Source organism: Procambarus clarkii, chromosome 28 (assembly GCF_040958095.1).
Source record: "Procambarus clarkii isolate CNS0578487 chromosome 28, FALCON_Pclarkii_2.0, whole genome shotgun sequence".
Classification (NCBI taxonomy): Eukaryota; Metazoa; Arthropoda; class Malacostraca; order Decapoda; family Cambaridae; genus Procambarus; species Procambarus clarkii.
In genome coordinates, this window is record NC_091177.1 from 40,125,269 (window position 1) to 40,151,756 (window position 26,488).

At 43.6% G+C, this 26,488-nt stretch overlaps 1 protein-coding gene across 1 annotated transcript in view; it reads right to left on the reverse strand.

The window, feature by feature from the left end:
- LOC123755126 (dynein intermediate chain 2, ciliary) overlaps nucleotides 1-26,488 on the reverse strand; it is a 120,396-nt gene that overhangs the window by 12,294 nt on the left and 81,614 nt on the right. The window contains exon 6 of the mRNA XM_069332541.1: nucleotides 14,144-14,300. Coding sequence (XP_069188642.1) covers nucleotides 14,144-14,300 — 157 coding nt within the window. The remainder of the gene's footprint in view (nucleotides 1-14,143; nucleotides 14,301-26,488) is intronic.

Sequence of the window (26,488 nt, forward strand, 5' to 3'; positions counted from 1 at the left end):
AAAACTTGCTTATGTCCTATAGAGACTCGGCAAGGTATGCCTACATTCTTGGACTACCTAATTCACTTTTGAGGCAATTAAATGTTTCATTTGTTTTAGAAACTCAGTTTCGCTTACTTAGTAGGATTTTCTTGCCCTTATCCTCTTACACTGAGTACCGGGTACAAGATTTCCTGCGATCTTGATTTATTAATCAGTTCCCATCTTGAAATTAACATTAATTGTTAACGATTCCACAGGATAGGTACCAGTTGCCACGTTGTCCTGTTTCTGACAGGAAACAGCGTGCTGTCCTCTCGGACAGCACGCTGGACTTGTGATCCTGTGGCCCTGGGTTCGATCCCAGGCGCCGGCGAGAAACAATGGGCAGAGTTTCTTTCACCCTATGCCCCTGTTACCTAGCAGTAAAATAGGTACCTGGGTGTTAGTCAGCTGTCACGGGCTGCTTCCTGGGGGTGGAGGCCTGGTCGAGGACCGGGCCGCGGGGACACTAAAAAAAAGCCCCGAAATCATCTCAAGATAACTCAAGAAGATAACACCATATCACAACAGTATATTCGTTGTGCATTTATTTGCTAATTTCACCATGTTTCGTCTCCAAGCTTTCCATGCAGATCCAGCAGGTGAAATAGGGAACTTAAGTCGTGCCAAGAGGACTGAATTACAAACTCTTGCACATGAATATCAACTAGAAGTTCCTCATGGAGCCAACAAAAATGAGCTGCATAACCTGTTACTGGATCATCTCTTAGAGGAAGGTAAGATTGACTCTGAAACTCACGAAACTTACTCTATTGCAGATAAACCTGATTTTGGCAACGATGAAACTCAAACTATAACTTGCCAAGATCGAACGAGAGCAGCAAAGGGAAGCAGCTGCCATACGAAAGGAAGAAAAGGAACGTGAAATCGCCCTCAAAGAACGAGAAGCTGCCTTGAGGAAAGAAGAACAAGAACGTGAGATGCAATACTCCGTGAACGTGAGCGAGTACAGCTTGAAGCAAAACAACGCCACCTGGAGATGCAACGCGAGCATGACAAACAACAAGCAGCTCTGGCTATGGAATGTCGTCAACGAGAATTCGCGTTGGAAACTACACACCTCACTCAACGCCAGCAAGCTACCGCCAGTCTTCCTGTAAGTTTCAATATCTCACATGCAAGTAAGTTAATGCCACCATTTGTAGAGACAGAAGTCGACGTATTTTTCACCACCTTTGAGACCCTTGCTAATCAACTTAGTTGGCCTGCCAACCAATGGGCTACCCTTCTCAGATTACATCTCACAGGTAGAGCTGCAGTTACACTCAGTACTTTGGCGTCTGAGAATGACTACCAGACTCTGAAACAAGCAGTGTTGGACGCCTACCTTCTCTCCACCGAAAGCTACCGAAGAAAATTCCGTGACCACCTGAAGGCAAGTACCATCCCATACCCTCCCTATCCCTCCTCCCCCCTCACCCCGTATCCTCCATGTCCCCCCTATCTCCTTAACCCACACTTTACCTGTCCCCCCTTCCATGAAACCCCCACCCCTCACCCCAAACTCCCCTGAAACCCTGCAAACCACCTCACAGATCATCTCACCCACTGAAAAGCTTCCCACACCAGCAGAATGCTCGCCAAGAAAGGGACAAGAAAATGAACTGAAGAAAGTGAGCTTCAAGGCAATGTACACTAACATAGATGGAATTACTAATAAAACAAGTGAACTCAGAGAATGGGCACTAGAAGAAAACCCAGATATAATAGCACTCACAGAAAGAAAGCTAACAAACACCATAACAAACGCAGTGTTTCCACAGGGCTACTATGTAGTGAGGAAAGAGAGAGAAGGGAGAGGAGGAGGTGGTGTAGCTTTGCTACTAAGAGAAGGTTGGAGTTTCGAAGAGATGGTAATTCAGAACTGTGAAGGTTTCAGTGACTACATATCAGGCACCATAGCAACTGGAGGACAGAAAATTATAGTAGTAGTCATATATAACCCCCCACCGAATGTCAGAAGACCCAGACAGGAATATGATAGAAACAACTTGGCCACCATCAATATAATAGAGAGAGCAGCTTCTGTGGCTAGCAGGAACGGATCCAGGCTACTAATCATGGGAGACTTCAACCATGGAAAGATAGACTGGGGGAACAGAGACCCACATGGAGGCCCAGACACATGGAGAGCTAAGCTGCTGGATGTGGCAACAAGAAACTTTCTAAGTCAACACGTCAAGGGACCGACAAGAACGAGAGGAGGGGATGAACCAGTCTTGCTTGATCTGATATTTACCCTAAATGAGTCGGATATAAGGGAAGTTAAGTTGGAAGCCCCCTTGGGAATGAGTGATCATAGTGTATTGAGGTTTGAGTACCTGGTTGAGCTAGGAATTATCACCCCCAAAAAAGAACTGGGAAACAAAGGGCTGGCGTACCGAAAGGGAAACTATGAGGAGATGAATAAATTCCTATGGGATATACATTGGGACACAGAACTCGGAACCAAGTCTGTACAAGACATGATGGACTATGTCACCCAAAAATGTCAGGAGGCTGTAAGCAGGTTTGTCCTAGCCCAACAGGAAAAAACAGAGAAGCTAAGGAAGAATCCGTGGTTTAATAGGGAATGTATGAAAGCAAAGGAGCTGAACAAAAGGGCATGGAGGAACTTCCGTAATAACAGAACACCAGAAAGTAGAGAGAGATACCAGAGAAACAGGAACGAGTATGTTAGTGTGAGAAGAGCAGCTGAGAAAAGGTATGTAAATGATATAGCTAATAAAGCCAAGACCGAACCAAAGCTACTACACAGTCACATCAGGAGGAAGACAACAGTGAAGGAACAGGTGATGAAACTTAGGGTGGGCGAGGACAGGTACACAGAGAATGACAAAGAGGTGTGTGAAGAACTCAACAAAAGGTTCCAGGAGGTCTTTACAATAGAACAGGGAGAAGTCACGGTGCTAGGAGAGGTGGCAGCAAATCAGGTGACCTTGGAAAGGTTCGAAATTACAAGAGATGAGGTCAAGAAGCACCTATTGGAGCTGGATGTGAGAAAAGCTGTTGGGCCGGATGGAATCTCACCATGGGTATTGAAAGAGTGTGCAGGAGCACTTAGCTTGCCACTCTCCATAGTGTATAGTAGGTCACTGGAAACGGGAGACCTACCAGAAGTATGGAAGACTGCTAATGTTGTACCAATATTTAAAAAGGGTGACAAACAAGAGGCACTGAACTACAGGCCAGTGTCCTTAACTTGTATACCATGCAAGGTGATGGAGAAGATTGTGAGAAAAAACCTAGTAACACATCTGGAGAGAAGAGACTTCGTGACAACCCATCAACATGGGTTCAGGGAGGGTAAATCTTGCCTTACAGGCTTGATAGAATTCTATGATCAGGTGACAAAGATTAAGCAAGAAAGAGAAGGATGGGCGGACTGCATTTTTTTGGACTGTCGGAAAGCCTTTGACACAGTACCCCATAAAAGGTTGATGCATAAGCTGGAGAAACAGGCAGGAGTAACTGGTAGGGCGCTCCAGTGGATAAGGGAGTACCTAAGCAATAGGAAGCAGAGAGTTATAGTGAGGGGTGAGACCTCAGAATGGCGGGAAGTCACCAGTGGAGTCCCACAGGGCTCTGTACTTGGACCTATCCTGTTTCTGATATACGTAAATGATCTCCCAGAGGGTATAGACTCATTCCTCTCAATGTTTGCTGACGACGACAAAATTATGAGAAGGATTAAGACAGAGGAGGACAGCTTGAGGCTTCAAGAAGACCTGGACAAGCTGCAGGAATGGTCGAACAAATGGATGTTAGAGTTTAACCCAAGCAAATGTAATGTAATGAAGATAGGAGTAGGAAGCAGGAGACCAGATACATGGTATCACTTGGGAGATGTTGGGAGATGAAATACTTCAAGAGTCAGAGAGAGAGAAAGACCTGGGGGGTTGATATCACGCCAGACCTGTCCCCTGAAGCTCATATCAAGAGGATAGCATCAGCAGCATATGCCAGGTTGGCTAACATAAGAACGGCCTTTAGAAACTTGTGTAAGGAATCTTTCAGAACATTATATACCACATATGTCAGACCAATCTTGGAGTATGCGGCTCCAGCATGGAGTCCATATCTAGTCAAGCATAAGACTAAACTGGAAAAGGTTCAAAGGTTTGCCACCAGACTAGTACCCGAGCTAAGAGGTATGAGCTACGAGGAGAGACTACGGGAATTGAACCTCACTTCGTTGGAAGACAGAAGAGTTAGGAGGGACATGATCACCACATTCAAGATTCTCAAGGGAATCGACAGGGTTGATAAAGATAGGCTATTTAACACAAGGGGCACACGCACTAGGGGACAAGGTGGAAACTGAGTGCCCAAATGAGCCACAGAGATATTAGAAAGAACTTTTTTAGTGTCAGAGTGGTTGACAAATGGAATGCATTAGGAAGCAATGTGGTGGAGGCTGACTCCATACACAGTTTCAAGTGTAGATATGATAGAGCCCAATAGGCTCAGGAACCTGTACACCTGTTGATTGACGGTTGAGAGGCGGGACCAAAGAGCCAGAGCTCAACCCCCGCAAGCACAACTAGGTGAGTACAACTAGGTGAGTACCACTACCTTTCTAGAATTTGCTAATACCAAAATGAGATATTTTATGAAATGGCTGGAAGCAGCACATGTCTCTACCTTTGCAGAACTCGTCAACCTCATGCTAGTTGAAGAATTCTTGAGGCGTGTGCCTCCTCCTGTCCGTTTATATTTAGCAGATAAAGAAGAGACCGACTACCTAAAATGTGCTAAGTCGGCTGACACTTACAGCCTCATCCACCGGCTGACACCAGAACCACCTTCCAGTAAGAAGTCTTAGTACAGTTACGAGAAAGTGAGTACCGATCAAGCTGGCTCGCAATTGTACTGTAAGTATTGTAGACTCTATGGACATACCATAGATAAATGTGGTAAGTCTCAATACAAAGGTAATACTGAATCCACTAAACCCAAACAGACTCCTCCTATGTCCGGTAAGCCTGTGATGAATGTTGGTGTTCGTGTTAATGATCTTTCTCTCTTCAGTAAACACCTGTATCCTGGAACTGTCTCTACCAACGGTTCAGATCCGGAGGGACGTTTCAAACTGAAGATCTTGAGGGACACAGCGGCTCTTCAATCAATTATTTTGAAATCAGCTGTGCCCAATATCGCCTACACCGAGGAAACCGTCTTCATCACTGACCTCACTGCTACCACTCCTTATCCACTCGCCAGAGTCCACCTGGATTGTCCCTTCGTGACCGGTGAAGTCCAAGTCGCCATCAGGGAAAAGCGTTTTCCCATGCCTGGAGTGCAACTTCTCCTGGGCAACGACTTGGCAGAAGACCTGCAACCGACCAACCTGATCGTCATGGACAAACCCCAGGTGTGTATCTCTGTAATGGATAATCCCATCTTTGAGTATGTTCCAGCAAAGGTTCAAGAGAGTGATGAAGTTTCTCCTCCGGTTTTAGTGACCACCCGTGCACAAGCTGCACGACCACAGCCAGCTGACTCTACTGCTACCGCTGTCCCTCAAGACCCTCAGAAACTACCCCCGAAACTGACCACGTTGGAGTTCCGTAAGTTAAAGAGGGAAGATCTTACCTTGACACCATTATTCTTCCAGGCTGAGACTCAACCTGACATTATTCCTGGGTTCTTCCTAGAGAACGAATGGCTCTACCGCAGATACAGACCCAGTAAACTGAAGGAGGAGGACGATTGGGCCAACTTCGAACAACTAGTGATTCCTGCCAGCCTGCGGCCCACTATTCTACACCTGGCCCACGGAGCACTCTCGCACTACGGATTTAACAAGACCTAACACGGAATCCGTCAAGACTACTACTGGTCAGGTATGGTAAATAGCGTCAAACAGTACGTCAAACAGTGTCATACATGTCAGATGGCAGGTAAACCGAACATCTCTATCCCCAGAGCACCACTGACACCCATTCAGGTGCCTGCGGAACCTTTCCACAGACTTATTTTAGACTGTGTTGGTCCTTTACCTCGGACCAGTTCTGGCAACGCCTATATACTAACCATCCTGTGTCCTACCACCAGATTCCCCATAGCAGTTCCAGTAAAGAACATTACGGCTGCTACGGTGGTGAAACACTTATTGAAGATCTTCACCCAGTATGGATTTCCAAGGGAGGTTCAGAGCGACTGTGGCACCAACTTCACCAGTGATCTCTTCAAGAGGACACTGGAAGAGTTCAACATCAAACAGGTATTGTCCAGCCCCTATCATCCTGCTTCACAGGGTTCTCTTGAGCGTAGTCATCAGACTATTAAAGCACTCCTGAAGAAGTTTTGCAATGAAACCTCTAAGGATTGGGATAAGCAAATAGATTTAATCATGTGTATATTTAGAAGTCTTCCCAATGAGTCTCTAGGAGTATCTCCTTATGAGATGCTCTACGGACGTAAGTGCCGTACTCCTCTCAAAGCTTTTAAAGACTCTCTGCGTGATGCCACCTTCAGTGAGCATCAGAATGTGCCCCAGTTTCTTCAAAACCTACAACACTACAACACATTCTAGAGAGGGTGCATAACTTTGCTAAGGATAATCTATTGAAAGCACAGGAGAGGATGAAGACTCATTACGACCAGAACAGCAAAGTAAGGAAATTTAAACCGGGAAACTTCGTGCTGGCCTATTTCCCTATCCCAGGTTCTCCTTTGCAAAACAGGTTTTCAGGACCCTACCGCATCAAGGAGTGCAGAAACAACCATAACTACGTTCTAGAGACTCCAGATAGGCGGCGGAAGACCCAGTTGTGCCACGGCAACCTTCTGAAGCTATATAACGGTACTCCTCCCACTGTATTGATAACATATTCTTCCTTTAAAAGTCCATACATCCACAGTGAGACCTTCCCTGCTTCTCCTCCCGAAAGCACTGATACTGAGTCAGCGCTTTCCAATTCGGAAATCCTAACTGATCTTCATAACCATTTTCAGGACCATAATAGTGCTCCTTTGCCATATTCTAATCCTATTCTCACCTCGTCAGATATCACCAAGCCTTTCATTCTCCATGTCGACGCCAGTGGTACCGGCATCGGGGGTGACCTAATGCAACAACGAGGCGAGGAGAATATACCTGTTAGCGACCACAGCTACAAGGAACTACAGAACAATCGACAGGGAGCTACTCATCGTCCTGAACTTGCAGCACTTCAAACAATACCTGAAAAGTGCTCGGTCTACCACCATCAACACGGACCACAACACCCTACACTTCCTGCAGCAAGCCCAATTCCACACTCAACATCTTCAACGATGGGCTTGATATCTGCAGAAATTCAACCTGGAGATCTCTACAACAAGGGTTCTGACAACATCATAGCCGACGCCCTCTCCAGAGTCTATGAAGTAGAGGCAACTCCACTTATCACTCTACCACGTGAAGACATAACTTCTTCCGGAACCTCAGGCTTCAGGGGAGAGTTGTGACGATAATCTCTTTCAAGAGAGATTGAGCCTGCTCTTCCCTATATCATTCACGTCATTTTACAAGTACAAGATATATATTGAAGATACGTCCACCAGTATCGCCAAACGTTTTGCCCAGGAAGCAAAGCGTACCTTGCACCACCCGACACGCCGTCCCCGCCTGCCGTCAACGAGCAAACTACCCATTCTCCGCCTGCCTGCTCCTGATTGGCTGGTGTATCGCCGACCGCACCTGCACCTGCACTCATGCCCCCCCTACCTGAGTCGACGTCTGGGCCAGCTCACGTCGTACTCCTCAGAATATCTCTGTGCTCTTTGAAGTTGACATCTCTCTCTGGTAGACTAAGCCCTGGCTGTCATGTACTAAGGGAGGTGGCAGCTTTAGCCAGTATTCTCAGCACCTGATTAATATTATTATTGTCTTGCACTTCATTTTATTTTAGAGTAAATTTTACATTCATTAATTATTCATGTTGTTTTGTTTGTTGACTTGTTTTGAATTTTACGTAAGCCAAGGGATTGTCTTTGTTCATGTCTTGTTTTCTAAAGTAATCAAAATTTCATTGTTTATATTTTGTGTTTTGTGTGTCTTCCCATTACCTTACCACAGACAAACAGGCAAGCAGTCTCTTTTTTTTCTGTAAATGTGACAAGGCATTGCCACCTGCCATTGGAGGACTGCCGAACATCAACACTCCAACACTTTACCGTCACATTATATATATATGTATATATATATATATATATATATATATATATATATATATATATATATATATATATATATATATATATATATATATATATATATATATATATATATATTAGTATATTTTGGTAGCAGTCTTTCCTGTAGACATATATTATTAAATATGACCGAAAAAGTAAGATTAATAATTCTAACACGAATTTTCTCGATCTTTCGTACGTTTCTTTTCACTGTTGGTGGTAATTAAAAAATCAATTCTCCAAAATTCATTTTTATTTCTAGTCTGACGCGACACTTGAGCGCGTTTCGTGAAACTTATCACATTTTCAAAGACTTTAGTTTACACATACACAACTGAATAGAACTTACACATCTTCGATTTGTTTATATCTACATTTGAGTGAGGTGGATGGGGTGAGGTGGTATTAATAGGGTATTAAATTCCTAAACACAAGACAGAACACGAAACAATGGGTATTGAATGGAAGTGATTGTAGAAAGCCTATTGGTCCATATTTCTTGATGCTTCTATATTGGAGCGGAGTCTTGAGGTGGGTAGAATATAGTTGTGCATTAATTGGCTGTTGATTGCTGGTGTTGACTTCTTGATGTGTAGTGCCTCGCAGATGTCAAGCCACCTGCTATCGCTGTATCTATCAATGATTTCTGTGTTGTTTACTAGGATTTCACTGGCGATGGTTTGGTTGTGGGAAGAGATTATGTGTTCCTTAATGGAGCCCTGTTGCTTATGCATCGTTAAACGCCTAGAAAGAGATGTTGTTGTCTTGCCTATATACGGGGTTTTTTGGAGCTTACAGTCTCCAAGAGGGCATTTCTTACTTTTTCGGTCATATTTAATAATATATATATATATATATATATATATATATATATATATATATATATATATATATATATATATATATATATGCGAACAAGCCTGTATGGTCCCCAGGACAATATGCAACTGAAAACTCACACCCCAGAAGTGACTCGAACCCATACTCCCAGGAGCAACGCAACTGGTATGTACAAGACACCTTAATCCACTTGATCATCACGACCGGACAAAATGAGGTGATAGCCGAGGCTATTTGAACCACCCCACCGCCGGCACTCGGATAGTAATCTTGGGCATAGCATTTTACCAAATCACCTCATTCTTTGGGGCACACGTGAGGAACACAAATGCGAACAAGCCTGAATGGTCCCCAGGACAATATGCAACTGAAACTCACACCCCAGAAGTGACTCGAACCCATACTCCCAGGAGCAACGCAACTGGTATGTACAAGACGCCTTAATCCACTTGACCATCACGACCGGACAAAATGATGTGATAGCCGAGGCTATTTGAACCACCCCACCGCCAGCTCTCGGATAGTAATCTTGGGCATAGCATTTTACCAAATCACCTCATTCTTTGGGGCACACGTGAGGAACACAAATGCGAACAAGCCTGAATGGTCCCCAGGACAATATGCATCTGAAAACTCAGTTGAGTTTTCAGTTGCATATTGTCCTGGGGACCATTCAGGCTTGTTCGCATTTGTGTTCCTCACGTTCAAATAGCCTCGGCTATCACCTCATTTTGTCCGGTCGTGATGGTCAAGTGGATTAAGGCGTCTTGTACATACCAGTTGCGTTGCTCCTGGGAGTATGGGTTCGAGTCACTTCTGGGGTGTGAGTTTTCAGTTGCATATTGTCCTGGGGACCATTCAGGCTTGTTCGCATTTGTGTTCCTCACGTGTGCCCCAAAGAATGAGGTGATTTGGTAAAATGCTATGCCCAAGATTACTATCCGAGTGCCGGCGGTGGGGTGGTTCAAATAGCCTCGGCTATCACCTCATTTTGTCCGGTCATGATGGTCAAGTGGATTCAGGCGTCTTGTACATACCAGTTGCGTTGCTCCTGGGAGTATGGGTTCGAGTCACTTCTGGGGTGTGAGTTTTCAGTTGCATATTGTCCTGGGGACCATTCAGGCTTGTTCGCATTTGTGTTCCTCACGTGTGCCCCAAAGAATGAGGTGATTTGGTAAAATGCTATGCCCAAGATTACTATCCGAGTGCCGGCGGTGGGGTGGTTCAAATAGCCTCGGCTATCACCTCATTTTGTCCGGTCATGATGGTCAAGTGGATTAAGGCGTCTTGTACATACCAGTTGCGTTGCTCCTGGGAGTATGGGTTCGAGTCACTTCTGGGGTGTGAGTTTTCAGTTATATATATATATATATATATATATATATATATATATATATATATATATATATATATATATATATATATATATATATATATATATATGACAGTGTCAGACCACGGAGGAGAGGAAATTCCTGTTTCAATTTTCCTCCGTGGTCTGACACTGTCACATTTTTAATCACGCACGTGTTTATTTTCGTAATACACACACACACACACACACACACATATATATATATATATATATATATATATATATATATATATATATATATATATATATATATATATATATATATATATATATATATATACAAGATTGATGCCCATGATGCTCTCTTTCTCCTCACAAGATGCCTGTCTCTCCCTAAGTTGACCTACTTTCTGAGATGTTCTCCATCCTACAGCAGCCCTAAGTTAAATGTGTATGACACCCTTCTGAGGTCCATGCTGGTGAAAGTCCTGAACCTGCCATTGGACGACTCTCAGTGGGAGCAAGCAACCCTTCCTGTAAGACTCGGCGGCCTTGGTGTCCCTACAGCTTTCCAAATTGCTCTACCAGCCTTCCTTTCCTCCTCCCACGCATCGCACGACCTCGTCAGAGATATCTTACCTGTAACCCTGAGAGATTCAGCAGGAATACACGATCCTGCTTTCACTGAATGTTCAAATCAGTGGGATGTTCTTGCAGCCCCAGCAACCATTATAGAGCCAACAAAACAACACAAACAGTCCGGCTGGGACCACCCTCTAGTGGAAAAAGATGCCACTGCTCAGCGCCGTAACATCAGACAAGGAGAAAGCCCGCCTCAGCAGTGCGTGCCCCCCATGCAGGAGACTTCCTCCTGGCAGTACCCATGTCAGCAAGGGGCACGCGCCTAGATCCAGAATCCCTTCGTGTAGCAGTGGCCCTCCGCCTTGGTGCCCCAATTCACACTGAATACAAGTGTATTTGCAACAGGGTGGAAGCAGACCAATACGGACTGCATGGGTTGCATTGCGGAAGCACAAAGGGCTGGCATGCAAGACACAACGAGGTCAATGACATCATCAAGAGAAGCCTCGTCTCAGCTAGGTGCCCAGTGGAGAGAACCTCGCATCCTAGGGGTCCAAAACCCGGATTTCCCTGCACTTCGCCCTGATGGCATCACCATATCCTCATGGAAGGAGGGTAGACAGTTGATGTGGGACTACACATGTGTATCCACCCTGGCTGACACCTATGTACACTTCGGAGCTGATCAAGCAGCTGGGGCGGCCAACCACAGGGAAACAGCAAAATCACTCAAGTACAGGCGACTGGAAGGTCAATACCTCTTGTTCCCAAAGCGTCTGAGACGCATGGCCCCTGGGGCAAGAGTGCCTTGGGATTTCTCAAGGAATTGGGTTCCAAGCTCATTGACGTCACCAGAGACCCAAGGGCTTCCAGTTTTTTGTTTTAGCGCCTCAGTGTGGCGATCCAGAGGGGAAATGCTTGCTTCGTCCTCGGTTCCTGTCCGGAAGCGGAGGAGCTTCAAGAGATCCATAACCTTTAGGCATTTGCCTTGTATGTTTTGTAACCTTTAAATACACAATAAAGCAAAAAAAAAAAAAAAAACAAAAAAAAAAAAAAAAAAAAAAAAAGAGGGAGGGGGTGGTAGGAGAAAAGCACACAGAAACTGTATTGGAGGGGACCTACATTCACTCCAATGCGTTATGTGTGGTTTTCTCTGAAGCTATGGGTCCCCCCTTCTTCCAGCCAGAGGTGGTACTCCCTTCGTTATTTATATATATATATATATATATATATATATATATATATATATATATATATATATATATATATATATATATATATATATATATACGGGAAATAGACGGGAAATATAGACGGGAAATATAGACGGGAAAGTGTTGGAGTATTGATGTTCGGCAGTCCTCCAATGGCAGGTGTCAATGCCTGGTCACACTTATAAAAAAAAGATAGACTGCTTGCCTGTTGTCTGTGGTAAGTGAGAGGGAGGAACACGTAAAACACAAAGTATGAACAATGAAACTTTAATATATTTACTTTAAACATAAATGAAAATAAAGACAAAATCTCGGGGGAATGAAAAGTACAATTAAGTAACAAAGATAAATGCAAAGACAATGTGAGACACAATAGTATAAAGGTGAAATAGTAAAATGGTGCTGAGAATATCGGCAATGGCTGAGACCTCCCTTCGTATACAAGCCAGTAGCTTAGTATGCCAGAGAGAGATGTCAACTCTAAGAGCACAAAGAATATTCTGAAGTTGATAGCTGCTCAGGGCTCCGACGTCGATTCAGGTAGATCGCACGGAGGTGCAGTGTGCAGGTGCGCGGTCGGCGAGTCACCAATCAGGAGCAGGCAGGCTGGAATCGGTAGTTTGCTGGTTGACGACAAGCCGGCGTGGAGGGTGTGTGGAGTAGGGGGGTTCTTGAGTACGTTTTGCCTCCTGGTCAAAACGTTTTGTGCTACCGGTGGACGTATCTTGAATGTAGCATCTTATACTTGTTAACTGGACGTAACTTGAGGTAGGGAAGAGCAGGCTCAATCTCTCTAGAAAGAGATTATCATCACAATATATATATATATATATATATATATATATATATATATATATATATATATATATATATATATATATATATATATATGTCGTACCTAGTAGCCAGAACTCACTTTTATGCCTACTATGCAAGGCCCAATTTGCCTAATAAGCCAAGTTTTCATGAATTAATTGTTTTTCGACTACCTAACCTACCTAACCTAACCTAACCTATCTTTTTCGGCCACCTAACCTAACCTAACCTATTAAGATAGGTTAGGTTAGGTTAGGTAGGGTTGGTTAGGTTCGGTCATATATCTACGTTAATTTTAACTCCAATAAGAAAAAATTGACATCATACATAATGAAATGGGTAGCTTTATCATTTCATAAGAAAAAAATTAGAGAAAAAATATTAATTCAGGAAAACTTGGCTTATTAGGCAAATCGGGCCTTGCATAGTAGGCTAAAGAGTGCGTTCTGGCTACTAGGTACGACATATATATATATATATATATATATATATATATATATATATATATATATATATATATATATATATATATGAGACTGACAATGACTGTCACTGGTGGAGCTCGACGAGGCTCTGTCCTTTGTTCCCCAATGACAGTAAAAACGTAAGTGTACATTTTGTTCATGCAGCGCGGCTCTCAAGCATCTGAGCTTTATAATTTGCGGCTCTTACAATAAGCAAGTTTAGGTACCCGTGTGTTCTTTTAAGGGATAAAGCCTGGGCTTCTAGCAACCCGTCCTCTTAAAAATAACGTCGTTTTTCGCTCGTATGCATGCTATGGCCAAACATGGACGTAATTTGAAATGAAATCGGCTCACGAAAGTGATGTACTGTCCCGTTTTCTGTATGAGTCCTCTGGCTTACTCGGTTAGGTTAGGAGAGGAAACTTCAATTAATGTTTTTTATGACTTTTGAAACCTTAGCAGAATTTCCTGCTATTTTAACCTAACAGAGGATCCTTAACTTACTGTTTCAAAAAATCCAAAAATTATTTTTAAAAAATTTTCATTTTCAAATTACGTCCATTTTTGGCCAAACAGGCAAATCGCCAAATTTAGATGTAATTTGTAAGAGGACAGGTTGGTGCGTGTAACTTTTTTTTTTGTACTTATTGCTACTATGGACTGAGCTACACTGATTATCAGCCTACCGTGAATGATGTCATCGTAGATGTTCTGGTTGACCATTCGTTCCATAATCCTGGTAGGGCGGAGAATGCGACCCAAACCTCCTCCCTCCTCGGCTGAGTCTGTGTGTGGGGGTGTAGTAGACGCAGCTGCGGCCGTGTGGGGAGTGACCCATGATGACTGTGTAGAGTGAGGCAGTCCAGCCATAGGTCACGAAAATTATAAAGTAACATTAATGTTTATACAGTCAACTATAGCAATGTACCTACTGTAAATATCTATCAATCTATCTGTTTAATATATTTATTATTGAATGTGACCGAAAGGGTGAGATCAATGATTCTAGCACGAATCTTCTCTATTTTCCTTACATTTTTCTTCACTTGAGGAGGAAGTGGAAAAATGATATATCCAAAGTAAATTTTTTACAGTTTTATTTGGCCTGACACTAATAGGTGCATTTTGCTAACTCTTGTTATCATTGTCAAAGGCAGTGTTTGAATGATTACTAAGGGTGGTGAGTCCCACTGCATGGTAGACCTTCAGTTTGGTGGAAAGGCTGAGGCTCCTCTGCTCCCAAACAGTCTCATGGAATTTTCTAAAGGCAGTGCTAGCCTTGGCGATCCTGTTGTTGACTTCTGTATCTATGTTCACTGCTCCTGAGAATATGATGCAGAGATTGGTGAAGTTGTCTGCTTGTTCTGCCCTTGACAGTGATGTGTGGTTCCTGGTAGGGTATTCTGGGTGTGGGTTGGTACACGACTGAAGTGTTTCTTTTTTTTTTTGTTTTTCAGTGATATTCCTGCGCGGGCTTTTTGGTGCTGATGATGAGACCGAAGTTGCTTGTGAGAAGCAGCCCATTTCGCGCTGCTCATTTGTTCTGTGCTGGTGTTGAGGGCGCATTCATCAGCGAACACGAAGTCTCTTATGACAGCTTCCTTCACCTTTGTAACGATTTGTAGGCGGCTGAGGTTGAACAGCCTACCGACAGTCCTGTATCTGATGGTTATTCCATCCTGGCAATGAAAGAAAGCATCAGTGAGCGTGGCCGAGAATACCATGATGAAGAGGGTTGGGGCGAGAACGCAGCCCTGCTTCTCACCGTTCGTCACTGGGATGACTTTTTGTCTCCATCGTCCAGTACTTTCGTCATCATGCCATCGTGGAACTGCTAGGCAATCGCAGTGAATTTGCCAGGTAAGCCAAACTTCTCTATTATCTTCCACAAGCCATTGGAAGGATACTGCTGACCGTATCGAAGGCCTTGGTCAGGTCGGTAAAGGTCACGTAGAGGTCGCTATGTTGCTCTTGGCATTTTCTTGAAGCTGGCGTTCAGTAAATATCACATTGATAGTTCTACGTTCTGTGCAGAAGCCACATTAGCTTTCTGGGAGGAGACCCTGCTCAAGGTGTTGAGGGAGAAGTTGAGCAGGATACGAGCCAAGATCTTCCCAGTGATGGACAGGAGTTAAATACTATGGCGATTATTGCAAGACTGCCAGTCGTCTTTCCTCTTGTAGATGTGAACTCTGCTGGCATTACACACAGAGATCACATTAACGTGATGCATCAAATGAACAAATCCACAAGGGTCGTGATGAGGATTCGAACCTGCGTCCAGGAGCATCAGTCGATTAAGGCTGTGTCTGGGATGCTCCTGGACGCAGGTTCGAATCCTCGTCACGGCCCTTGTGGATTTGTTCATATGCTGGCATCATTTAACTCCTATGGGACCTTCTCTTCATTCCACATGATCTGGAAGAGCTTATTCAATTTCTGCATCATGGCCAGGTCTCCTGTTTTGTTCACTTCAGCAAGGATTGCATCTGATCCTGGCACTTTGCCACAGGAAAGCTGCTTGATGGCCTAATTCTTCTTCTTCTTCTTCTTCTTCTTCTTCTTCTTCTTCTTCTTCTTCTTCTTCTTCTTCTTTTTCTTCTTCTTTTTCTTCTTCTTCTTCTTCTTCCTCTTATTTTTCTTCTTCTTCTTCTTCTTCTTCTTCTTCTTCTTCTTCTTCTTCTTCTTCTTCTTCTTCTTCTTCTTCTTCTTCTTATTTTTCTTCTTCTTCTTCTTCTTCTTCTTCTTCTTCTTCTTCTTCTTCTTCTTCTTCTTCTTCTTCTTCTTCTTCTTCTTCTTCTTCTGTGGAAGATTTATCAAGGTCTCGGTCGATCTCCACTTGAGATAGGCGAGCAATGAATGGACCGAACAAATACAAAGAAAATAGCAATACATCGTTGATTGAGTCAGGGTAGTTAAGGACCTGATCAAAGTGTTCAACCCATCTATCCAAGATCTGCTTAGTCTTTGTCAACAGTTGAGTCCCATCTGCACTGAGGAAGGAACCAGAGGGCTGTGGTCCATATATAACCTTCAAAGCATCACAGAAACGTTAGTTGTGACTGTGTAACCTTGGATTTCATTGGTCTTCTTGCTAAACCATGCATCCTGCATCTCACAGAGTTTCCTATGCACTATTCTTCTAACATTGGCAATGGCATCTTTCTTCCCTTGTGATGTTGGGTCATTCTGGTGTGAATAATAATAATAATAATAATAATAATAATAATCTTTATTTAGGTAAGGTACATACATAAAGAGATTTACAAAGTTTGTTGGCTTTATAGATAGAGCTAGTACATATAATGCCTAAAGCCACTATTACGCAAAGCGTTTCGGGCAGGAAAAACATTAATGACTACAGCTTAAAACTAATGGGTAAAAAGAAAAGATGTGATGAGTACATATAAAAAATAGAGGTAAAAGAGGGGGGAACATTGTTGAAAAAGCAGCACAAATACAATTACAAATTATTACAGAAAATTACATTCAAACAGCGTTGATTTGAAAAACAAATAAACAAAAAATATACATGGGTTGACAACAGGGGGGTAAGGTGGGTTACATGGAATTTATTAGGTATAGCTTCGTTTTTAACTTAAACTGGTTGAGAGAGGTACAGTCTTTAACATGGTTGGGAAGGTCATTCCACATTCTGGGCCCCTTGATTTGTAGAGCATTTCTGGTTTGATTTAGTCGTACTCTAGGAATATCAAAACTGTATTTATTTCTGGTGTGGTGCTCATGGGTTCTGTTACAACCTTCTATGAAGCTTTTGAGATCAGGATTGGCATTATAGTTTAGCGTTTTATATATGTATAATACACATGAGAGAATGTGCAGTGACTTAATGTCTAACATATTCAGGGATTTAAGTAGGGGTACCGAGTGATGTCTGGGGCCAGAATTGGATATTGTCCTAATAGCAGCTTTGTGTTGAGTAATTAGAGGACGTGAGTGAGTTTGGGTAGTAGAACCCCAAGCACAAATACCATAGTTGAGATATGGATAGATGAGGGAGTAATAGAGAGTCACCAGGGCAGGGCGTGGTACATAATATCTGATCTTAGAAAGAATGCCCACAGTTTTTGAAACTTTTTTTGATATGGAACAGGTGATTTTTTTTTACAGTATCTGTATCTTCTCATCGTTTTCGTCGAACCAGTCCTGACTTCTGCAGGTTGCTGGTCCGAGGTGCTCAAGCGCAGTTGAGTAGACTAAATCTCAGAAAGCTGCCCACCTCACCTGAATGCTGTTCTGGCAATTCTGGGGTGTCTAGCATCGTGCCTTCTAGGGTGTTGAAGAAGCTGTCAGCAACTTTCCTGCTCTTCAGCTCAGAGACATTGAGTCGCTTTACAGTGTTCTGACTTTGGGGTCTTCACTTGGGTGGGATGCTAAGTTTGCACTTGGACACAATGAGGCGATGTTCAGTCCAGCAGTCGGCACCACACTTGGCCTTAGTCACTCTCACGTCCTGCCTGCCTTTCTTCCTGGAGATGACATAATTAATCAGATGTCAATGCATAGAATGTGAGCACATCCATGATGTCTTGTTGTGGGTGGGAAAGTGAAACTATGTTGGTGACGATGAGGAGGTCGTACATAGCACACAACGTGAGGAGCAGAAGGTCATTGCTGTTGCACTTGCCAGTGCCATATCTTTCTATGATCCCTTCCTTGCTCTGGTAATGTGTCCCAACTCGGGCGTTGAAGTCCCCTGAGGATAATAAACTTCTCTAATTTTGGGATTGTTACAATGAGGTTGAACTCATAGAACTTTTCCTTGATGTCATCCGGGTTGGTTATGGTCAGGGCATACGCACTGATCAGCGCAGCACTCCTTTTGTTTCCAAGCAAGAGCTGAAGCGTCATTAGGCGATTGTTGATGACGGCCGTTTGTGGCCGAGATGAGATCTGATGGCAAATTTAACGCCAGCTTCTCGTCGTTCGGCGCTTCTCCGACCACTCCAGAAAAGGTGTACCAACCATCACGTTCTGTAATCTGGCCTTTGTCAGCCAAACGTGTTTCACTGAGTGCTGCTACGTCCACACTGTAGCACGCTAGTTTCTTTGCAGCCAGGATAGTTCGCCTTTAAGGTCTGTCTGCCTTGGTGTTATCCAGCAGAGTTTGAACGTTTCAAGTACCGAGACTGAGCGCCCTCACTTTTTTCTTTGTATTTGTTTGACCATTATGGGAGATCCTTGCCAGCCGCGCCTTGCTAGTCAGGGTGAATTGAAGCAGGCTATGTTTAATGCACCTTTTCTAGCTCCTTCCTCCATGGAGGTGAGCAGTGTGTGTTCTGAAGAGAGCTGCTCAGACACCCAGGGGCTGTCATACTCCACAGGTGCTTCGGTCCAGTAGAGAGCGACCCTATGCCCTAAGCCGGTCTATGACTACAGCTTGTGGATGTGGTCTATGACTACAGGTGTGGATACACTGGAAGCGTATCCACACTTACTGCTTCGCCGCTCGTCCATCGCCACAGGACTTGTGGATGCACAGTATGGGTTGAAGTCATGACTTGTGCTTGACTGGGATTAAAGTGAGGGAGAGTTGTGCAATTCGTCAGCCTCACTCGTCCAGTGGCAAGATAACTAGAGACGGCAGGAGATAGATTAGGATGCAGTGGATGGCCAGCAGTGTCCGCTGTGCCCTAGTTGTGTTCCACACTGCCCTGCTGGTCCGCCTTCCTGCCTGTTGAACCATTATGGTGGTTTCCTTTGCATAGGTCACCGGCTTCAGTCTTCACATGCGTAGGTAGACAAGCCTTAGTATACCGAGGGTCTCAAACCTCTCGGCTACCCGGCTTCAGCTATAATTCGGTATTGATATATAATACCTCACCGGTTATACATCAAGTAGATAATAATGTCAATGTTAACAAGAGCAAGAGTTAGCAAAACGCAACTCTTAGCATCAGGCCAAATAAAGCTGTAAAAATGAACTTGTTATTTTTTAACTTCCTTAAGTGAAAAAATGTAAGGAAAATAGACAGGATTTGCGCTAGAATCCTTGATCTCGCCTTTTATGTCACATTCAGTGACACTTTACATAAACACTTTGGCACTATGAGGCTTCATTAGGCACTGAGGAGGTGGTTCAAGTCTCCTAGTGCCCAAGTGTTTATTTCGAAGATAGTGTGGTTGACGGTTTATATGACGTTGACGTGGATCACTTATTCCCACGTACTTAATAGCTGCTGGCAAAAGAAAAAAAATTCAAGTGGGCAGCGGATTGTTGCTTTTGAACTCTTGTTTATTGCAGCTGTCACATAGTACAGTGGAAGAGCTTGCCTCACACTATTTTGGTCAGCAGTTCAAGTCTCATAGTGCCCAAGTGAGGGAGGGAATTATGAGGGAAAAGCGCCAAGCCACTACAACCATATAGCACTTGGAAGGCGTGAGGATAAGGATTTGGGATGGGACGGGGGAAAAGAATGGTGCCCAACCACTTCTACGGTCGGAAATTGAATACTGACTTGCATGAAGCGAGACTGTTGCTCTATCATTCAGACCAAGTGGTTGGGCTAGGCCCAAGTGAATGATATATATATATATATATATATATATGTGTGATGGAAAAAATGTAGATGTATGGCAGTCCTTCTAATGGCTTGTGTCAATGCCAATCACATTTACAAAAAAAAAAAAAAAAAAAAAAAAAAAAAAAAAAAAAAATTTGACTGCGTGGCTGTTGCCTCCTGTGGTCAGGTAAAAGGGAAAAACACACACAACAAATCGTATGAACAATGAAACTTTAATTGACTTGAAAACAAATATGAACAAAGATAATCCCTTGGCTATGTGCAGTGCAAATTAAACAATATTACAAAGTAAAAAAATAAAATAAAACAATGGTTACGTTACTCTACAATGAACAAGACAAAAAATGAATTAAAAGGTTCCGAGAATATTGGCTGGCTGAAAACCTCCACTATTACACAGAGCGTATACTAGATAGATGTATCAGCCTTGAGAGCACAGAATATTCTAAATCCAATGGCTCGTGCACGCTTAGTCATCGGCTATGCTGATGGCACTGAAGTTGAGTGGAGTCGCCGATTCACCAATGAAAAGCGTGCTGGCTGGAAGTGGTAGTTTGGTGATCGACGAGGGTGTTGTGGTGACAGCGAGGAGGGGGGAGGTGGAGAGCGAGTGTAGGGTACGTATACCCCCTGTAGAAACGTATTCTACTAAATATATACTACTCTTTATTGTAGTATCTAGATGTACTGAAGTAACATGATGAAGGAAAGAGCAGGCCAAATCTCTTTAAGATTATCGTCACAGCTCTCCCCCGAAGCCTGCGCTTACGGGTTAAGTTACTTCAGTAGATGAGAGAGAGGTAGGAGTATCTGTCTCTACCTCGTAGACTCTGGAGAGGGCGTCGGCTATGATGTTGTCCGAACCCTTGATGAAGAAGAGCTCCAGATTAAAATTCTGCAAGTACAGAGCCCAGCATAGAAGAAGTTGATTGCTGAATGGGCCTGTTGCAGGAACCGTAGGGGATTGTGGTCTGAGTAGATGGTAATAGACCGATTTACCTGTAGGTAAGGTTAGAAATGTTGCAAGTTCAGGACGATGGAGAGGAGTTCCTTTTCTATAGTTCTTTTGATGGGGCTTCAACTTTTAAGTGTAGTAGCTGACAGGAAGAACCTCTTCGCCACGTTGTTGCATTAGGACGCCCCCGATGCTGGTGCCACTTGCGTCGACATTGATGACGAAGGGCTTCGTAATATCTGGAGAGGCGAGAACGGGATCAGAACATAGAGATTTAAGTTGTTCAAAGGGTACGGTCTGTTGAATGGTCCAATGATACCGTTGCTTGGGACTGGTCAGATTAATCAATGGTGTCGCTACCGTACTAAAATTTTTCACAAACCTACAATAGTAAGATGCAAGGCCAAGGAAGCACAGGAGCTGCTTCCTGGTTGTAGGTAATGCTGAATGGCTGAATGTGAATGGTTAAAGGAGCTATGCTGCCACTCCCTATCACATGAGCAAGATAACACACTTTACCTTTAGCAAAGGTGGACTTCCCCAAGTTGATGGTAAGGCCAGCTGTCAGGATCTTTGAGAACAATCGTTGCAGCTGGAGCAGATGTTCGCTCCAGGTGTTAGTTGCCACAACGATGTCATCCAAGTAGGCATAGGTGTGATCTAGGCCGTAGACGACGCGGTTGACAGCTCGCTGGAAGGTGGCCGGGGCGTTACACAGTCCAAAAGGAAGGCGTTCATGTCTGTATAGGCCAAAAGGAGTGGTGAAGGCAGATATTTCCTTAGCTCTCTCTGTCAGGCTGATTTGGTAATAGCCCTTTAACAAATCAATTTGAGACAAATAATTAGCATTTTCTACTGCGTCAAGGATATCATCTATGCGAGGTAAAGGGTAAGCATCCTTGATGGTCACAAGGTTCAGTTTCCTATAGTCGGTACATAGTCGTACTTTACCGTGCGGTTTCGGCACCAAGATGCAGGGAAAGGCCCTAGGGGACTGACAAGGGGTGGCCAGCCCATGATCCAGAAGGTATTGTACTTCAGCACGCATGACTTCCTTTTTGTTCAGGCTGATATGGTAGAAGGGTTGACGAATCGGCCAGGTATCAGGAAGTAGCTGAATGTTGTGCTAAACCACATTACATTCCTGGGGATCATCGCTGAACAACTTCTGATGTTCTTGAAGGACTTTGATGAGAGGAGCACTATTACAGTCTTAAATATTTAGGAAGATCAGTAAGGATTTCAGAGTTGGAAGGCACTGACTCAGTGCTTTCAGAAGGAGAAGCAGGGAAGGTCTCACTGTGGAGGTATGGATCTTTAAAAGTGAAGAGAGATATTAGCACAGTGGAGGGAATACCTTTATACTCCTTCAAAAGATTGACGTGGCACAACTTGGTCCTCCGCCGCCTATCTGGAGTCTCAGGAACGTAGTTGTAGTTTCTGCACTCCTTGATGCGGTAAGGTCCTGAAAACTTATTTTGCAATGGAGAACCAGGGATGGGAAAATATGCCAACACGAAGTCTCGCGTTTTAAATTTCCTGATTTTGCTGCGTTTGTCAAAATGAGTCTTCATCCTATCTCTAGCTTTCAATAAATTATCATTGGCAAATTTACGTACTCTTTAGAATGTGCTTTAAGTTTTGAAGAAACCGAGGCACATTCTGAGGGTCACTGAAGGTGGCACTGTGTAGAGAGTCTTTAAAAGCTTTAAGAGGAGTACGGCACTCACGTCCGTAGAGCATCTCATAAGGAGACACTCCTAGAGACTCATTTGGGAGACTTTTGAAAATGCACATGATGTCAAGTTGTTCATCCCAGTCTCTCATGGTTTCATTGCAAAATTTCTTAAGAAAGTGATTTTATCGTTTGGTGACTACGTTCAAGAGAACCCTATGAAGCAGGATGATAGGGGCTGGACAATACCCGAGTGATGTTGAATTCTTCCAGTGATCACTGGTGAAGTTGGTGCCACAGTCACATTGAATCTCTTGAGGAAATCCATATTGGGTAAAGATCTTCAATAGTTGTTTCACCACCATAGCAGCCGTAATGTTCTTTACAGGAACTGCTATGGGAAATCTGGTTGTTGGACACAGGATGGTTAGTATACAAGCGTTGCCAGAACTGGTCTGGTGTAAAGGACCAACACAGTCTATGACGAGTCTAAAAAGGTTCCAAAGGCACCAGGATAGGAATCAAAGGAGCCTTGGGAATCGGGATGTTAGGTTTTCCTGCCATCTGACATGTATGACACTGTTGTACATAAGTTTTTACATCTTTAATCATACCTGGCCAATAGTAGTCTCGTCTGATTCCGTGATAGATTTTATTAAAACCATAGTGGGAAAGCGCTCCATGGGCCAGGTGTAGAATATCGGGCCGTAGGCTGGTGGGAACTACTAGTTGGTCGACATTAGCCCAATCGTCATCCTCCGTTAGTTTACTGGGTCGGTACCTCCGGTAGAGCAATTGGTTCTCAATGAAGAACCCAGGAATACCGTCAGATTGAGTCTCGGCCTGGAAGAATAATGGTGTTAATGAAGGATCCTCCCTCTGTAACTTACGGAACTCCAACATAGTAAGATTCGGTGGTAGATTCTGATGGTCTTGAGGGACAGCTATTGCAGTAGAGTCAGCTGGTTGCGGGCGTGAAGCTTGTGCACGGGTTGTCACCAAAACCGGAGAGACTTCATCACTTTCTTGAACCTCTGCTGGAACATACTACAAGATGGGGTTTTCCACTACAGAGTCACATACCTGAGGTTTGTCCATGATGATCAAGATGGAAGGTTGCAGATCTTCGGCCAAGTCGTTGCCCAGAAGAAGTTGTACCCCTTTCATGGGAAAAGGCTTTTCCCGGATGGCGACTCTAACTTCACCTTGTACGAAAGGACAATCCAGGTGGACTCTGGCGAGTGGATACGGAGTGGTAGCAGTGAGGTCAGTGATAAGGACCGTCTCCCCGGTGTAGGTGATGTTAGGCAAAGCCGATTTCAAAATGGACTGAAGAGCAGCTGTGTCCCTCAAGATCTTCACTTTAGAACGTCCCTCCGAATCTGTACTGTTGGCAGAGACAGTTCCAGGATATAGGTGTTTGCTGAAGAGAGAAAGATCATTAACAGGAACGCCAACATTCATCACAGGCTTACCGGACTTAGGAGGAGTCGGTTTGGGTTTAGGAGTTTCACCGTAGCCTTTGTATTGGGCTTTTCCACGTTTATCTATGGTACGTCCATAGAGCTTTCAATACTTTCAATATAATTGGGAGGTTGCTTGATGGGTACTCAGTCATAATCAGACCGAGATTTCTTACTGGAAGTTGTGTCAGTTGTCAACCTGTGTACAAGGCTGTAGGTGTCAGCCGACTTCGCACATCTGATGTAGTCGGTTTCCTCCTTATCCGCTAAGTGAAGACGAATGGAAGCAGGAATACGTCGAAAGACTTCGACTAGAATAAGGTTGACAACGTCTGAAAATGTAGAAACATGGGCTGCTTCCAGCCCTTTCATGAAATATCTTATTATTGGCAAATTCTAAATAGGTGGTAGCACTTGCCTTTAGATAATCACGGAATTTTCGTCTGTAGCTTTCGGTGGAGAGAAGGTAGGCGTCTAAAACTGCTTGCTTTAGGGTCTGGTAGTCATTCTCAGACGCTAAGGTACCGAGTGTAATCGCAGCTCTGCGAGATGCACTCTGAGAAGTGTAGACCATTGATCTTCAGGCCAGCTAAGTCTTTTAGCTAGGGCCTCAAAAGTAGTAATAAACACATCTATCTCAACGAATGGTGGCATTAACTTACTTGCCTGGGAGACATTGAAGCTTACTGGAAGACTGGCTGTAGCTTGTTGGCGCCGAGTGTATAAACTTGAACGTTAGATCCCTAGGTAAACACTTCGATGATGTTAGTGCCTTGATTGAAACTATTGACAAATTCTTTTATTATATTTACTGAAACGTGGTTGAAAGAGGATACTACTCAACTCTTTAACATGCCTAACTACTCGGCAATTCACAACTGTCGTCAAATTCAGAGAGGTGGTGGTACTGCTCTTTACTACCACCAAGAACTAACATGCTTATAATTAATTAGAACTGGAGACTGCTGTGGGGAGTATATCTTCGCCAGTTTCAGAGTCTGAAGGTGCTGAGAATATTGGCTGGCTGAAAACCTCCACTATTACACAGAGCGTATACTTGATAGATGTATCAGCCTTGAGAGCAGAGAATATTCTAAATTCAATGGCTCATGCACGCTTAGTCATCGGCTATGCAGATGGCGCTGAAGTTGAGTGGAGTCGCCGATTCACCAATGAGAAGCGTGCTGGCTGGAAGTGGTAGTTTGGTGATCGACGAGGGTGTTGTGGCGACAGTGAGGAGGGGGAGGTGGAGAGCGAGTGTAGGGTACGTATACCCCCTGTAGAAACGTATTCTACTAAATATATACTACTCTTTATTGTAGTATCTAGATGTTGTAGATGTACTGAAGTAACATGATGAAGGAAAGAGCAGGCCAAATCTCTCTTGAAGGAGATTATCGTCACAATATATACATACTAGCAGTACCTGGCCACACATTGCTGTGGCTCAGCAACTCATGTGCGTTGATGAGCCACATCAACCTTCCCTACCCCCAGTCCTACCCACAATTCCCCTCTCACCCATCTCCTCGGCCTCCCAACCATTTCCAACTCCACTGTCTCCTCTTCCTTCCCACCATGCCCCACTCTCCAGTCCCTTTGTCCTCCCCTCCATTCTCCATTCCCCCATCTCCTCGTCCCCACCATCCCAAACTCCCTGACCCTCGTCCTTCCCCACCATTCCCCACTCCCTCGTCCGATGCCTTCACAAATGATCTGATGTTCCCATCAGAAAATTGGGAACATCAAGTGTTCTGATGTTCCCAATACTGAAATATAAGAAAAACAGTTAAAAAATGAAATGAGAATAAAAAAAAATATAAAAATAAACTATACTCACGAAATGAACGGTCTGGTAAAAACACAGCTCTATTCCAATGCAATTCACACAAAATAATTCAATCAAAACGAAAATAAATCAAAATCTATGAAAAATCAATGTTTCAATGGATTCAGAAACATTGAAATGGAATTGTAACATATTTAGTATAACATGTGTGTTACTCTTACATGCAACAGATGGCTCTGTTTTTTCAAGAAAAGCATAGTTTTACCTGTTACAGGTCAGGCATCTATACTTATACTTACGAAATGAACGGTATGGTAAACAACACAGTTCAATTCAAACACAATGTCACACAAAATAATTCAATGAAAATAAAATAAATCGAAATCTATGAAAATGAAATTTATCAATGCAATCGGAAACATTGAAATGGAATTCGTAACATATTTAGTATAGCTTGCATGTTGCCATTATGTGCAACAGATGGCGCTGTTTTTCAAAAATGCACATTTTTACCTGTCACAGGGGGGGGGCATTCTTATAGTAGATATATAAAAACACGCGTCCATTCGAATGCAACGTTGTGTCAAAATTTCAAAGCAATTGG